This window comes from Leptinotarsa decemlineata, unplaced genomic scaffold (genome assembly GCF_025532065.1).
Source record: "Leptinotarsa decemlineata unplaced genomic scaffold, Ldec_3_MD MMD2_tig00000882_RagTag_RagTag, whole genome shotgun sequence".
NCBI classification, from domain to species: Eukaryota; Metazoa; Arthropoda; class Insecta; order Coleoptera; family Chrysomelidae; genus Leptinotarsa; species Leptinotarsa decemlineata.
In genome coordinates this window covers 5,537,030-5,554,794 of record NW_027412556.1, presented here as the reverse complement: position 1 = coordinate 5,554,794, position 17,765 = coordinate 5,537,030, and the positions used below count along the sequence as shown (strand labels likewise).

The 17,765-nt window shown below is 36.1% G+C and overlaps 1 protein-coding gene across 1 annotated transcript; it reads left to right on the top strand.

The window, feature by feature from the left end:
* Nucleotides 1-1,489: 1,489 nt before the first annotated feature.
* On the top strand, nt 1,490-16,982 carry LOC111513801 (protein argonaute-2). The gene is made up of 6 exons (XM_074174895.1): nt 1,490-1,630; nt 5,051-5,272; nt 6,186-6,965; nt 8,987-10,356; nt 13,174-13,954; nt 14,842-16,982. Exons 1-6 carry the CDS (start codon nt 1,615-1,617, stop codon nt 15,192-15,194), a joined length of 3,522 nt encoding a protein of 1,173 aa, XP_074030996.1. The 5' UTR covers nt 1,490-1,614; the 3' UTR covers nt 15,195-16,982.
* Nucleotides 16,983-17,765: the final 783 nt, after the last annotated feature.

Below are 17,765 nucleotides of genomic sequence, written 5' to 3'. Positions count from 1 at the left end.
TCATAGTGTTTTCCATTGGTAACATTCGTGCATATCTAGTGTATTACTATTTTTCATTAATGTATTGAAAAATAGAAGCATGTATGCACTAGTTTTACCAATGGAAAACGCTATCAGTCATTACACAGAAGGTGAGCTCTGAAACAAACTAAAATTAGTGCAACTTATGTTACTCCTTCAATACCTCAGAGTAATGATATTTTTTATTACTCTGAGTTCCATCTCAGGACTATGGACTTTTGGAGTCGACATGAGTATTTACTATTATTTTGATGTATTTTGAATTTTTAGGAGCTTGCATTACATAGAGCGTTCGTGATTGTAAAATCATTATTAATAATAATATGATAAATGATGGCAGTAGAAAAAGCTAGTTAGAGTAATTGTTTGTGATTTCGGGTTTCTAGGCCATAGACTGTTGTTTTTTTTGTGATGATTTGCTGGTGCCCAAGTAGACCAAGTCTGAAGTTTCGAACAAGTACTGAGCGAAAGTAGCCACTATATATTTAAAACAATTCGACTCAAACATAATCTCAATTTAATATTTTCACAGTCAAAAATATACTCTCCCATTCTTTATTCGTTTATTTTATCTCTTGAAATTTCGTAATCAGGAGAACCATATCACTACTATGACGAAACACTCGTTACGATTTAGGGTACTACGACCTACAGGTAATATCAAAATACGTATGCTCTAACTACCGACTTTCAGCGACGCCTATCATTGGAAAATTTCTCAATCTTTGAGAAATCAAATACTGGGGTGAAGGCGAATGAAATTATCGAGTAATTATGGCGAATTCAGGGTTTGCTTTCATTGGTCAATGCCAAAAAAGGCTCAAAAACATTTTTTTCCCAACATCGGTTGTCTGATTCCAACTTGAAAGTATGAATTAGACTTGTCGCAAAATTCAAAAATTTGGAAAATTGGGTACCATTTACTGTGTTGCGTGGTAGAAAGTGAGCATGATCCTAACAGTTCCTGTATCTGAACGGTACACCTCCTATGAGTTCTGTGGTATTTAATTTTGGATGTGTAGAGACCTTATAGTTCATCTAGTTGGCAACACCAGTCTTTATTTCCAAAGAGTACACCAATTAAAGGATATTCACGTTAAGAAGATAATGACGTCATTTTTGGTAATTTTCTATATCCAACATAACAACGTTAAAATTTCTAATGAAATGCGTTTAATAGCAATGAAACTAGTAAAATTTAATTTGGCAGTTGCTCAACTGATAGTAAAATTTCAGACGTTGCCGAATCGAAAGAAACTCGAGAACTGTCAGTCTTTCTTTTCTTTTTAGAACTAATCATTTGTTTTGATAAGACCTGGAGAATTGTCGAAACAATCTTAACAAATTTGTGTTTCAACTAAGTAAGTTAATATAAGGTTGATAGCAATAAAACATTACAAAATAATTTGAAAGTTCGAAATAGTGCACATGTTGGCAACGCCGTAACTTGTCATTTTGTGATGTCATTCTCTTAACGTGAATCCTATTTTCTATATTCTGTATTTTACATGTTGGTAGATAGAAGTGCTGACGCGAGAATTGATCTACTTATAGTTATTTAGATTACTTGGTTTTTGCGAAATTTGAACAATCATGGGAAAGAAAAAAGGTCAGTATTTCTGATTTCACAAAATATAACTAATATCTATTGATTTACTAAGAAGACACTATCACAATTAAAAAATATTTTTTTACTGTTTCTTTGCTGTCAACCCCCCTGCCAAAACCGTGGTCAGACCCAGCACCTATTTTAACGACAATTTGTGCAATTCAACTCATATTTTTAGAAACTTGATGGTTCTATTTTTGAAGTCTGTTTTCTGAAAGTTTAATCCTGATTTCAGTACTACAGTATCAGTTTTTTTAGTAAAATTTTTATTTTGTCTATATTTTAATTTCAAATTCCAGTCTCTAAAGTGTATACCTTGGTAATATTCATCAATATGTGAATAATGAGTTGAAAGGCGCTAATTCCAGTTTTAGTTACATTAATTAGTAGTATATTCTTGTAAATTTCCACTGAAGCAGAAAGATTATGAACTATCTGTTTTATTTATATTGCATACATATAAGCACAGCTCAGTTACATATACAGTGTCCTACAAGTACCAGTGATAAACTTAGATATCTAACATACAGTAAAACTAAAATCATAAACTCCATATAGAGGAGCATGTAAAATCGATAAAAGCAGTCAAATGAATAATTATAAATTGAAGTTGCCAAAAGTCGTTGAAGATAAAATGCTAATATATATGTCATACACTTTTATTACATAGATAATAATTGAAGTATAAGTTTGGCTGGGATAATGCTGAAGACATCAACTGTTCATTAGTGGTTTTCACGAGTATTCAACTGGAGAAATCATGTTGAAGTTGAGAAATGTGCAACCTCGTCTCAGGCGAATATCTGGTTAGCTGAAATTCACCAACTTTTGACGGCCACGGTCAACTTCTAACGTATTAATTTCCGCATGAAATCCATGTTTAGTCAATGGTAATACTATATCAGTGAATATCTTGGTACAGTTAAAATGTACATCTTATCCAATGAGAAAAAACTTGTACGATCAGTTTCCTTCCTAAAAAAAAACTGAGTTGACCTGTGTCACATTTTTGACAGCGATAAACCTGCATTTTTTCGATAAAAAAAGGATTTTAATTTACTTGGAATCAGTGAATGGAGAATTCTGCAAAACTTGGAGAAAACCCAGCCAAGTACTTGTAATGAAATGAAGTTTTCACTGTTCCAATACACATCGTTACCTTGAGAAAAATCCATTATTGATATTGACCTGAATGTTGTGCTAAGAACACATAGTTTATAAATAAATACTGTATTCAGGTTTCCTTATACCACAAAATAGCATGATTTGAAAACCATTATTGTAACAGAAAAAATAAGGTACATATTTCTCCATACAAAGGGTTCCATGTAAGTGAAATTTTTTATCATAACTCTTTTATACATTATATTGTGTAACTCTACATTATTGATATTGAACTGAATATTGTACTAAAAATACTTTGCTTATAAATAAATACTGTATTAAGGTTTCCTTATACCACAAAATAGCATGATTTGAAAACCATTATTTTAACAAGTGTCTTAAACAGAAAATATAAGGTACATATTTCTCCATACACATGGTTCCATGTAAGTGAAATGTTTTATCGTAACTCTTTCTTACATTATATTGTGTAACTCTCCCATGAATGATATCTGATTCAATTTCATAATGAAAACTTATTGATTAGTTATTATTAAAAACAGCAGTATCTTAATAGTATGTTTCAATAATAATGCTATTCTTGTTTGTTAGCCTAATTGCTTCTGAAGTTCCTTTCATCTATTTCGGAGATTGGCAAATTGTTGATAGTGCTCCACGTAACATGTAACTTAATATCTCTCATGTAATTTTTCTTTTCTATCAGGATTGGAAAACATTGGTGGAAAAAAATCATAATCAACCACGGTTTTCTTGATTTTTTTCATTTTATCACACATTTCACCTATATTTTTGCATAAAACGTAGTAAGGTGAAAGGTTAATTAACCGTGATTATTTAATATATGTAGATAACAAAAATGAATGAAGGATAATCATAAAAATAACTAATTTTCATTAAATGAGACATTCAAATCGCTCGCCACTTTTCCAACAGGATTGTTATTTTTGGAAGGACGCCATTGTGTTTTATAGGCAGCAAAGGGGAATTCCCGCGACACAGGGGAATCCCTGCGCCATATGGGACTCCCCGCGATACAAGGGAATCCCCGCGATATAGGGGAATCCCTGCGCCAAATGGGAATCCCCGCGGTACAGGGGAATCCCTGCGCCACATGGGACTCCCCGCGATACAGGGGAATCCCTGCGCCAAATGGGAATCCCCGCGGTACAGGGGAATCCCTACGCCAGATGGGAATCCCCGCGACAAGGGAGAATTCCTGCTCTGAATAGGAATCCCTGCGCCAAATGATGATGTCAAGAATTGTGCCCGAGAAATTTGTAGAATTCTGTAGTGTAGGGCTACGTTCATGAACTTATTCAGAGTATGATATCACTCCAAGTCATTCATAGAAGTATTTTCTGGTGCTCAGAGTATTTGGCGACCTGATTCTAATCACGTGAGTCGTGACCATGCTCTGTCATACTCTGCATACTCACAGGAAGTAAGTTTATGAACGCAGCTATGAGTAAAATGAATTTGGTTAATTTTATACATAAAATAGAAGTGCTGGCGCGAGAATTGATCTATTTTAAGTTATTTAGAGTACTTGGTTTCTGTGAATGTTGAACAGTCATGGGAAAGAAATTTAAAGAAAAAATGTCAGTTTTTCTGATTTCACGAAATATACCTAACATTTATTAATTAACCAAAAATACACAAAGGCACTATCACAAGTAAAAAAGTGATATATTATGAAAAATATTTTTTTTACTGTGGTTCTTTGCCGCCAGCCCACTGTCCGCACTGGAGAAAAGGGGAATCCCCTCGACAAAGGTGAATCTCCGCGAGAAAGGGGAATCCCCCGCGTCAAAGGTGAATCCCGCGATAAAGGGGAATCCCCCGCGACGAAGGGGAATCCCCGCGACAATTTTTTTTTAATTAAAAGGATACATTGCTTTCTATATTTGGATTTTCAGAAAAGTACTTTTGAAAAATATAAGATTGCAGTCTATTCAACTGTCTTTATTTTCAGTGAAAACTCATTAGAGAAGAAACTGTTTTATTATGAAGATATTTTGGAAACTTAGTTTCTTTTACTATGGAATAATAATTTTACAATCTATTACTGGGCGAATCAAAACTCGAAAACAATCTTTTCCTAATTTTTCATACCAAATATTTTTCAAAAACTCACTCCGTCATCTCAACTTCTCGAAAATAAATGAAAGTGTTGCTTACTGGAAAAATAATTCATGACTAGTTTATCATTGAATTGGAAAAAAGTTCTAAAAACTCAATCATCAGTAGTGAATTGATTTTGCAGCGTTACGTTTACCAAAAATGTTTGCCTTTCAGGTAAAGGTAAATCTCAAGAGTCTCAAGGAGATGCCTCATCGAGTGCCCAGTCTCAGCCCACACCATCTCAACCACCGCAGGGGGCTCCCGCTCCCAGACAGCCCGAGCATGAATCTGCCCCTCAACAAGCTGCCCAACAATCCAAAAAGAAGAAAGGAGGTAAGGGTCAGCAAGGGCAACAGGCTCCCCAATCGAAACAGCAAACACCTTCACCAAGTCAAGGTGAGTATATTTTCTAGTTGATTACATCTAGTTATGGGGTGGGAATTGAATGTACCAGGTAGGAGCCTCTATATTAGGGCCTATAATTAGATCAAGGGCCTCTATATTAATAATAACCTGTGTTACAACAGAACTCATGTTAAAAGTGTTGCTAACGAAAGTTACATTGCATCGAGAAACTTGTAACCACAGTTGAATAAAATAGGTCTTTGAAAAACAGTTTTGTGTATTCTAAGTTTTATTTACTTCAAATCTTGTGGTATCTTTCCTGATAGAGATATTCAACATGAGTTTCTTATAACATTCAATATTGAAAGCCTTGAAAACATACTTAGTTGTAAATGGTTTTTAACTGTTGGGTAATATTATTAATATTATTATTATTATTATATTATGCACGACAGGAAGCCACTTCATCTAGCTTCTTTTGTGCTTGAAGTAATGAATAACAGATGATCTCCCTACAAAATGATTTAGATATTCGATAGCAATCATTTATAACTCAATTTCTAAATATTTGCCCTCAAAATTGTGTCTACTGTTGAATTTGGTCTAAAAAATATCTCCTTCACCATTGATCCTTGTATTGTGTAAATCTATCTTCCCTGTGTAAATATATTTCTTCTTATTTTCTCAGATTTGACTCTTATATAAAATTTGTGATTTGACTAGTATTGTTAGTTCTGTGTTTGCTAATGTTAGCGGTTATAATGTATTTCCTATTGACCTTCTCCTCTTAGGTTTCCTCAGGGCTTTGTTGTATTCACTTAAGGACCTTTTGTATTGATTTCATATACTTGATTTTCCTAGCGTTTTAAAATTTTTTATGTTTTTTGTGTCATCTGTGCCCAATCTTCATTCCTGTTTGATCTCTGCTTGACGGTGTATGATTTTATCTGAATTATTTTTTCAGAGGAATTATCTCAGAAAGGACCTCAACAGAGACAAGAATCAAGTCAACCACCTCAGCAACAGGGAAGACCACAACAAATGCAGAGAGGTCAACCCCAACAGCAACAGTCCCATGTTCAACCACAATTACAGGTTGCTCCACCACAAGGGCTATGGGGACAACCAACCCAATGGCAGAGAGGTCAGGTCCAATATCCACAGATGGGTCAACCACAATACCCTCCCCAGCAGCATCCACAAATGAGCCAGCCCCAACATCCACAGATGGGTCAGCCCCAACATCCACAGATGGGTCAGCCCCAACACTTTCCTCAACATCAACAAATGGGTCAGCCCCAACATACACAGATGGGTCAGCCGCGACATCCACAGATGGGTCAGCCGCGACATCCACAGATGGGTCAGCCACGACATCCACAGATGGGTCAGCCACGACATCCACAGATGGGTCAGCCCCAACACTCTCCTCAACATCAACGGATGGGTCAGCCACGACATCCACAGATGGGTCAGCCCCAACACTCTCCTCAACATCAACAGATGGGTCAGCCCCAATATCCCCCTCAACAACCGCAAGCACAATTTCACCCTCAACAACAACCACCACAAGATGCACCATTTCAGCAAGGCGGTAGGGGTAGGCCCCAACAAGGGCAACCACCACAACAAATGCAATCACCACAACAAATGCAGCAACAGCCCCAAAAAAGTCCTCAACACCAGCAGGAAGGGGGTAAAGGTAGGGGTAAGCCTCATCAAGCACAGACGCAGCAAACGAGAGGTAAGATTTTTCAATGTAATAATTATTCACTCATTGGAAAGAAGTTTTTTTGCTTAAATAATGATATTCTTTGCTACTATAATGTGAAATTGCAACTGGAAAACTATTTATTATTTTGTTTTATTGCACCAATCAATGCAACTGGAGCTCTTCCATGACTTAAAAAAATTGTTATTTGGCTAACGCGATTATGTTTTATCCTGTGAATATTAATAAAGGCCGTTTTACATGCCCTTGTTTTCATAGACTATGCAGGTTTTTGGAGTCTCTATTCTTAACCTCAAAAGCAGATATTAGTGATCGGATATCGAAAGCAAATGCCGATATTCGATATCTATATTAATATCGTTAACCAATATTGATATTACCGATATATCAATCAATCAATCAATTTATTCATTGTAAATGAAACATTACAACGTCGTTATTTCCTTAGTATTAAAATTAAAATTAAAATACTTATACACAGAGATGCACAGATCAAAATAAAATAAATAAATATATACAAAATTATCATACACATGTAAACCTACAAGAGATATAGTACATGTATTATTCATTCATAAAATCTTCTATTGAATAGAAATCTTCTATTGAATAAAGAATAATATCGATATTTAATGATATCGAATTTCGATATTGAGAATAATTCAAACAAAGTTTTTAAAAGTTATAATAATTATAAGGTAATTTCAGATAATTTACAAAGGAGTCCTGAAAATAAGTGAAATTCGCTTTTCATGCAATTTTGAAACCAAAACACAAATACCTATTCAACTGAAAAAGAAAAAATTATTCAAGGAATTATTGAAAGCCTAATTTTCATTAACACTGCTGAAATTCTAAACCAAATTCCAAGTGTCTTTATCTACACTGCGTTGCGTAAAAATAATATTTGAGTTTTTGACCACTCAGTCCGTTCCTTCTTGCTGTCAATGTTTGTCCTGCTTTCAAAAAAGTCTTTCTGTTGGTACTGACGTTGCCATGATTGCTAAATATTTTACAGCAATATTTACAAGTTTAGGGTATATTTCTCTATGCGCCTTCCACCACAACAAAGGATTGGTTAAAACACTTTACATCCCCTTGAAATAGAGGTACCACCCCCGTGCCATGTACATCGTCTATGTGGTAGATGGTGTGGATGTCTTTAATATTTGTGTTAGTCTCCACAAGAGTGGCGGAGCAATTTTTGTTATGTTGGTTGCATAATATTTGACTTCGATATTGAAATTTTGATATTAGGAAAATGGAGATATCGGTCTCGATAATATCAGTCTTCAGTATCGATACTGAAATATCGATATTGGCACTCCCAAATATCGATATTTAAAAATATCGATCTATATCGCTAATCACTGGCAGATATTATTTCTTGTAAATATATATTTTGTTCCATGAAAATTGCTGTCTCCATCTCCCCTTCTCTCTATAAGTTTCTTCTTTCGTCTTCTTACTGTTATGAAATCTTCATTTTCATCATCTTCATTTTGATTTGATAGATTTATGATTTCGATAAATTTTTGTTTCATTACGATTTCCAAAATGTTTGCAGAAATTTGTTTTATAATAGATTCAGCGATACCCTGATATGACCCTATTCAATGGAATGCCCCTCCGAGTTCTGGGTTTTTGTTATCTTTCTTTTTTTTTATTTTTGAATGTCCCTGTAGAGGTCTTCTTTTTGCTGTGAATTTGTTGAGGATTGCCACATGTTATCCGAATATTGATGACTTTTTTGGTTATTTTCTAGTTATGCAGTTTTTACCCCTAACAGTGTTATCAAATAAATTTGACACTTACAATTGTGACCTTGTCTTTTGTAATTTATGTTTTCCAAAAATGTATCCTCAGTTTGAACCGTATCCTTGAAATTTGTCTAATTATCTATTTCGTTTCTGCATTCAGGTTTATTTTGATCAGCTGTCTGCTTTAAACATACATTTTCTATGATTTCTGTAGGCTGCCAGGTCAGCCATGTTGAAATTTGCTGATATACCTAATAATTGTAATTATTTCAGTGTCTCCACCGACCCAACAAATGGCTAAACTTCAAGTCGATGATTTGCCACCTATGCAGTTTATCAAAGTCCAGCCTGGTACACTGGGTCGTAAAATTCATGTTGAAACCAATCATTTACAACTGAATCTTGGAAAGTTGCGCAGTGCAATTCACTATGATGTCAATCTTGTGCCAGATACTCCCAAGAAATATTTGAGGCTTGTTGTAGAGTTGTTCAGACAAAAACATTTTCCCAAACGATACCCAGCTTTCGATGGTAGAAAAAATTTATATAGCACAACAAGATTACCATTTGATGACTTCATCTCCGATGAAATTGTGTATAAAGAACCAGATGGACGAGATCGAAAGTACAAAGTTGAAATCAAGTTTGCCAATGAGGTTGATTTGACACCGTTACAAAATTTCAGTTTGTCCAGAGATACTCCACGAGAAGCTCTACAGGTCGTAGATATAGTCTTACGAAGTGCTCCAGCAATCAACTTGATTTCGGTGGGAAGAAGTTTTTTTTCGAAACCTACAGGAATTCTTGATTTAGGAGAAGGCATGGAAATGTATAATGGATTTTATCAGTCAGCTATTAGAGGCTGGAAACCCTTCCTCAATGTAGATGTGGCACACAAGGCCTTTCCTAAAAATATTAGTGTAACTGACGCACTGGTGGACCTCTTTGATTCGTGTTATCAGCCTTTCAGAAGAGAGGATCTGAGTAAACCTTTAGACGGCAGACAAAGAGAGACTTTTGAAAAGTACATTAAAACTTTGCGAGTGACCTATGAAATTCCTGGTAATTCATCGTCAAAGAGATCGTATAGAGTGAATGGTATAGATCGACCACCAAGAGAAAAAGTATTCAAATTGGACAATGGTAAAGAGATGACGATTGAAAACTATTTTGCAACCTTGAAAGGATATAGGTTGAGATATCCCCATCTACCCTCGTTGTGGGTTGGAGATAGAAATCGTCCCACTCCAATATTGTTACCTTTGGAGCTCTGTGTGATAGAACAAAACCAAGCAGTGAATAGAAAGATGACGGAAAACCAAACTAGTAAGATGATAAAATATGCTGCCACGAACACAGAGGTACGTAAACAGAAGATCACAACTGCTCTACGACAAGCCAACCATAACCAGAATCAAACTGTCCTAGAATTCGGATTCTCTGTTGCAAATGAATTTGAAAAACTGGAAGCTAGAGTTTTGCAACCGCCCACTTTGCAGTACAATCAAACACAAGACAAACCATTTAAGGGAGTATGGAGAGGAAACAAATTTTTCGTTGGCGTTGAGATAAATAAATGGACTATTGCATGTGCTGACAGAAGACCCCCAAGACCTGATGATCTCAACCGACTTGCAGATATGGTAAGTACTTTCCTATCTAAAGGGTTCACAAGTTGACTCTGTGTACACTGATTTTCACAGAGCTTTCGACAGAGGTTAATCATTAGCTTTTGATTCATAAACTTTGTTTATGCGGCGTTGACAGGCTAATATTGCAGTGGCTCAAGGGCTAACTTTCAGAAAGAACACAAATTATCAGGATTAATCATTACTATTTTCATATCATCGCAGCAACATCGGGTGTTCCCCAAGGATCGCATTTGGGACCACTATTGTTTAAGTTGCTATTTGCTGATGATTAAAAATGTTTTGAAATAATTGAAAGTGGGGCTGATACGTCGATTCTACGCAAAATTGTAAGTGTAAAGAGTGCTATGACGGACATTAAGAACAAAAAGGCATCTTGAGCTGATGCTGCAAAAATAAATATGCTGCAAAAATTGCCCCCGGTAGCTATTGACACGCTTACTAATATAATAAATGAATCTTATGTCTCAGGAACATTTCCAACGTTACTTAAATCAGCCATGTTGATCCCAATTTACAAAGGAGGGGATAGGGAGGATCCATCAAGTTACAGACCGATATCCCTCCTATCTATTGTTGCAAAAATCATAGAAAAATTAGTAAAGAAGCGACTCATGTCATTTGTCATTAAACATAAAATACTAAACGGTTAACAATACGGTTTCCAAACCAACAAAAGTACAAATGACGCTATCTATAAATTTTTACAAAACTTGTACACTAATCTTGATAATTAAGAAGCGACCGCGGCGGTGTTCTGTGACTTATCCAAAGCATTTGATTGTGTGAATCATGGAATACTGCTGCAGAAGCTTGAGTACATCTTACTTGAAAGACTAGGAACAATATGTGAAAGTTTCGGGTGCAGTATCTGAGAAAAAAATGACCAGCGGAGTTCCACAAGGCTGTGTCTTGGGGCCCATATTATTTTTGTTATATTTAAATGATCTCACTAACTTGAATATTAGTGGTAGGTTCAGTTTACTTGCAGATGATGCAACTATAGAATGGCACACTAAAGATAAGCATACTCTCGGCCAATTGATCTCTCTAGATCTAACTGAAATAAAAAGGTGGTGCGATGCCAATCAAGTGTTATCATTTAAATGGGACATCGACAAAATACAACTAAATAATGATACACTCATGAAATCTGATTATAGATTCTTAGGTATTGTATTGGACCATAATTTAAAGTTTGATGAGCATATTATGGCAATGGCAAAGAAATTGTCATCTGGGTGTTATGCTATCAGAGTTATTCGAAATGAAATCGGTTATCTTATTGCTAGAGAAGCCTACTTTGCTCTCCTGGAATATCACATCAGATATGGGATAGCATTTTGGGATGCCTGCTCACAAGCGTTGTTCTCAATGATCTTTAATCTACAAAAGAGAACACTGAGATACATATGCCATGTTAATCACCGAACTTCATGTAAACCCTTATTCATATCTCAGAGGATACTCACGCTAACATCAATCTTACTGTTAGAATCGACTAGTTTAGTTCATAAGCATAAACTACATTTATTAAAATCTGACACTGCACATAATTCTAGGGCAAATGGCCAATATATACCTTTATTAATCCCCAGAACCACCCAATGCCAAAATTCAATTGTTCACAATGGTACGAAAATGTTCAACCATCTACCGAAGCAAATTAAAAATATTCATAGCACTCAGAAATTCAGAAGGGCTGTAAAAAAATGTTATCACATGACCGTTTTATGATTTGATGGAATTTTTTGAACAAAATTTTGAATAGCTGTGACAGCAGTACAAAATATGTCGCATCCATGTCTCTCAGTAAATAGTGTTAAGAGTAGGTGTTATTTTAATGTTTTTATCATGTGACAACTCTGTCCTGTTTTGTATTTATAACCAATTGATATAAAATAAATTAGGGAAAACTGTTTCATATCGATTTTACTGTATTGTTGTGAAAATATTTTATAGTAGCATGACTGTATATATACATTGAGTTTATCCACTTTCAACATCCGACAATCCATATTGGTTTGCATAATTTTAATTTCATTTAATTATCATGGCCTCCTGCACATTTTAAGCAGTTAGGATTTATGTACTATTCATTACATTTAGAAGCTTTGTCAATAAGAATTCTATTCTTCAGATAATAAAGCATGCTTTGATTTGATTGGACGCATCCAAATGCCATATTCTTCGCTTCCATCGAACACGTCTTCGAGTCACTTTCGAATATAGTATGAATAATCTGACCTTAATTCAGATTTTGAAACCAAAGATCTAGCTGTGATGCTGTTATTCAAAAAATCTATAATTTTTTTCTGGGTATATCTCGTCTCGATTATTGTTCCCACAGTTTGGTCTCCCCATTACAACCCCAAGTGAATCTTGAGGCTGTACAGCACAATTTTCTCAGATATATTGCTTTCATGATTCGTGTGTACCATGACTATATTGCATTAAAAGGCCCGCAGAAGTCCTAATTCTTCTATTTAAAATTATCAAAGGACTGAGTACCAGCCCTGAGCTTCTCTCCAAATTATCTTTACTTGTCTCCAGTCATTCAACTAGGCTGGTGCAAATTTTTTATGCTTTTTTTCACACATTCAGATTCAGCACTTTTTAATTCTTCTTTGGAATCATGTGAACAGATTGTAATTGATTGTTACAGTATATATGAGTGAATTTGTTAATTATTTTGACAATGCCATAAATAAATATATAGTAAGGGTATCCAAAATGTATAAAGGATGTTTGGTTTGTTTCATTATTATAAAATGTAGAAAATATAATTGAACTTTTTTTTTTATATTTCAGATTTTGAAAACCAGTAGCCAATGCGGAATGCAAATCAAACAACCGGCACAACAACCATTCATCACCATGGGTTCAGCGGTACACGATATCAAAAAGTTTTTTCAAACTCAGAAAGATAAACAATATGACGTTATTTTTGTTGTTGTGCCTAATAGCGGGCAACAGTATTCCTTTGTTAAAAGTGCAGCTGAAATCAACACTGGATGTCTTACTCAGTGTATCAAAATGAATACTGTGTGTCGTAAATTGAATCCACAAACCGTAACTAACATTTTGTTGAAGGTAAATGCAAAGTTGAACGGCACCAATCATTGTTTACTCAGACGTCCACCAATTATGGATAAACCCTGTATGATCATGGGAGCGGACGTAACACATCCAAGTCCAGACTCTCAAAACATTCCAAGCGTAGCAGCGGTAACGGCCTCGCACGATCCCAAAGCATTCAAATACAATATTTGTTGGCGCTTACAGCCGCCGAAAGTTGAAATTATTGAGGATCTCGAAGCGATTACTGTGGAGCAGTTGAAATATTTTTATGAAAAAAATAGAGGCATGAAACCTGAACGGATTGTATTTTTCAGAGATGGTGTTTCAGAAGGCCAATTCGACCAAGTGAGGCAGGCTGAAATCAGGGCGATCAGATCAGCCTGCAAAAAAGTTCAGGCTTCTGATTATGAGCCAAAAATAACTTTTCTTGTTGTTCAGAAACGTCACCATACTCGCCTGTTCCCAACGAATCCTAGAGATTCTGAAGACAAGAACTTCAACGTACCTGCAGGTAAGATGAAAATTTATAAATAGTTTAATCTAGAACGATATAGAATTTGTTGAAAAATTGAATGAAACATAGCGATACTTGATGAGAATTCTTATGAAAATCACTATATAATTTTACTACGAAAGGTTTACAAGGTCTGCTCAAAAATTGAGGTGAAAGTTCAAATTTCGCGGGCTTCGTACACGATTAGCGATTTTTGACGTGATAAGTTCCTATGGGAGGGTAAACCGCTTCGTTACCTAACGCAAAACGGCGCCAGTTTGTCTGGCTTCCCTCTCTCTCACGCATACGTAAGCGGAAGGCAGGCTCCTCCTTTCTCGCTGGACAGACGCTCAGTGTTTAGTGTGTGTTGGACATATACTGTTGACGGTATTATGAAAATCTAGTATTGTACACCTTGAAAAGGTCTACAAAAAAGTCCGCGATGGTATATGTCTATCTCTTAGAGATAACCCACAATAACCATTTTTATCATCGAGAAATAATGGCTTATAAACGAACGATTCTAAGCAATACAGCATTAATCCTTATGCAAGTACCTTAAATACATTGTGCATTCAATATAGATCAATATGACCCTTAAAAGTATTTAATTCAAGTGAATATTTTTCGAAGATATTACAGGCTTGAAATGCAGGGAAATCGCGGTTGCGGCGGTACCGGCCACGGGCCGGTGGCGCGTGCCTATAAATAGCGCCTTCATGTGTATATTTAGTATCAGTATTGCACCCGTGTGGAGCCTGGGCGGATCGCTAGTATACAACGTAAAACTACTGAATCTTACAATACAAAACCTTTCTGGCGTGATAGTTATTAATATGAATATGTTAGATATGTTTGTAAATTATGGTTTCCTATTTCAAATAAATACCATTACATTTTTTCAGGTACATGTGTCGATACGACGATTACACATCCTTTCTTGCAAGATTTCTACTTGGTTTCTCATGCCAGTATTCAAGGAGTCGCAAAGCCTACGAAGTACTGCACACTTTGGGACGACAACGATATGTCTCATGATGAGATTGAGGCGTTGACATATCACTTGTGTCATATGTTTACTCGTTGTAATAGATCAGTAAGTTATCCTGCGCCAACATATTATGCCCATTTAGCTGCTGCAAGAGCAAAGGTTTACATCGAAAACGATAGGATAGATTTGGATAATTTGCAAAGAGAATTTGCGAAATATCCCATTCAGGATGTTATTCGGAAGGAAAAACCAATGTTTTTTGTTTAGGGTTTTGGTTTTTGATAAGATATATACTCGAATATGTTAATTTTATTTTAACTATACATACATTTACGAGGGTGGTCTGAAACTTGACAAAGATAGAAGACATTTTTTTCAGTTTTTTTAATTTTTCAACATAGTTCAACTCTACAAACTTCTCCCAGCGATTCTCCAATCTCTGTAACCGTCCAAATAGTAGTCAGCGTTTTTCTCTGCATAATAATTATTCACAAAGGTGATTGCCTTTTCATGAGACAAATATCTCTGTATTCCGAACGCAAACAAAGGAAACAAAAATAAGTCGCTTGGGGCTAGATCTGGTGAGTAAGGCGGATGGTCAAGCAGTTCAAACCGTAATTCATGGATTTTTGCCATGGCAACCGCTGAGGTGTGAGATGGTGCGTCATCTTGGTGAAACATAATTTCTTTTTTCTGCAAATGTGGCCGTTTTCCCCGCAAGTTCTGCTTTCAGCTTGTCAAATCATGATGCGTAGTAATGGCTTTTCCTATTTAAAGACAATCGATTAATATGTCCATTTTATGACATATAATCATATCAAACTATATAAGTCAACAGTGGGGGAGGGAAGGTTCTCTTTCTTTCACCTCCTTTATATTTTTCTTCTTTTTCCCATCCCACCACCCCAATGTACGTACGATCTGTCTTTTTATCCCCCGGTTCCTAGCACACCAGACAAAGCTCGACACTCTAGTAGACGATGCATGTGCTGCTATAACCCGGCATACCACAGCAGTCCAGTCCAGTTAGTCGAAAACACGAAGTTACTTATACTTACAGCCAAGCACAGAAAACCTCCAACCTCAGTAGCACACCATTCCGGACACAGGCTTGCAAGCTGCAAGACAGTCTTTGTCTCCCGAAGAAGCTTTTGTTATGTAGCAGCCAGTTACGTAACAGGAGGAGCATTGGTCACATGCGCCTGAAGATAGGAAGCAATGACCATCCAAAATATAGAGAGGGAGAGAACTCCATGACTATCTCAAAAAACAATCGCCATTACTATCCCAAGAAACAATCGCCATGACTATCCCAAAAAACAATCGCCATCACTTTTCCGGCCGAAAAAACAGTTTTTGACTTTTTTGGAGCCGGTTCTACCTTTGCAGTTCACTGTTTAGACTGTATTTTTGTTTCGGGCGTATAATGGTGTATTCAGGTTTCATCTACAGTAGTTAATCGGTTTTGGTCTAACGTGAGCAAACGCGGCACCCAATGCGCGGGCAGCTTTCTCTTGCCTAAATGTTGATTAAATATGTTCGTAACTTCTGCTATCTCTCTCACTTTAATTCGGCTGTCGTCTAGCCCCACTTGGTGAACTTTGGCGATGTTTTCATCGGTAGTTCCAGTTTTTAGACGTCCCGAACGTTCATCGTCTCCCAAGCTCTTACAGCCACTTTTAAATTCAGCTTCCCAAAATTTCACTGTGGTAAATGACGGTGCAGAGCCCCCATACACCGAATCGAACTCGTCTTTGATTTGTGTAGGCGTATTGCCTTTCAAAAACACATTTAATGACAGCTCGGTACTCGATTTTGTACATTTTCATAACACATTAACTCACTCAAACGACTGTTACTGCTGCGCGTCCAAAATGACTAAAACTTTGGTGATTAACTGTCAACAGATGAACAACAAAATTCCCTAGCTTTTATTTACTAGTGCTGCCATCTTTATGTTGAAGTTGGAAACTTTTCAGACCACCGTCGTATACCTAACATAACATTTATAGAATATGATATATTGATTGAGAAAAATAAATTACTTATTCCATGTATTTTTTTTTCTTTTCGGTAAACAAATTTTGACCGGAATAAGTGAGGGCGATGACGTCTCGAAACCAAGCCTCGACACCGTCCTCTTTCACTGCAATAAGGCGAACTAATGGTAAACTAGAGTTGAAACACATCACACAACTCGGTTATTTGGTTGAAAATCTCTGTGGATATTTTGTTTGTTGGATTGGAATAGAAATTCTATCGATTAGGAATTATTTGTTTTGATAATTAGGTAATAAGTGTAAACTACAGCCCAAAAACAACACATTCATGATTCAACACCAGTCAGCGATGTTTCGACCCACCATAGGTCTCATCAGTGGTGCTAGGTTGCACAATAAATGCGTTGCTGGACTCAACAGTCCTTGAAGAACAAGCCTGAGTAAGTAAAATCGAAAATGTTTTGTAGTTTCTGCGTAGAGAAAAACGAGCACTTCGATCGTTACCTCATTGCCTTCAATAATGTATACCGCAGTAGTAGACGAAACGTCAGGCATGACGGCCAAAAAGTCCGGAAAATAGCTTTCACATAGTTGCCTCCGGCCGTGATCAATGTAGTTTACTTTTTAATATATTTAGAAAAATTGTTCTTGTCTCCTTTCCCCTCAAGATAACTCGGTATACGCCACTTCATAATGAAGAAGTATATATTAACTAATTTTCTAACTTGTAGAAGATATCGTTGCAGGTAAGTAACCAATTATTTCAAGTACGAATATGATTGGTTTTTGTAGTTCTATTAGTAACAGATCAGTCAAGTAAATAAATTCCAAAAGCATT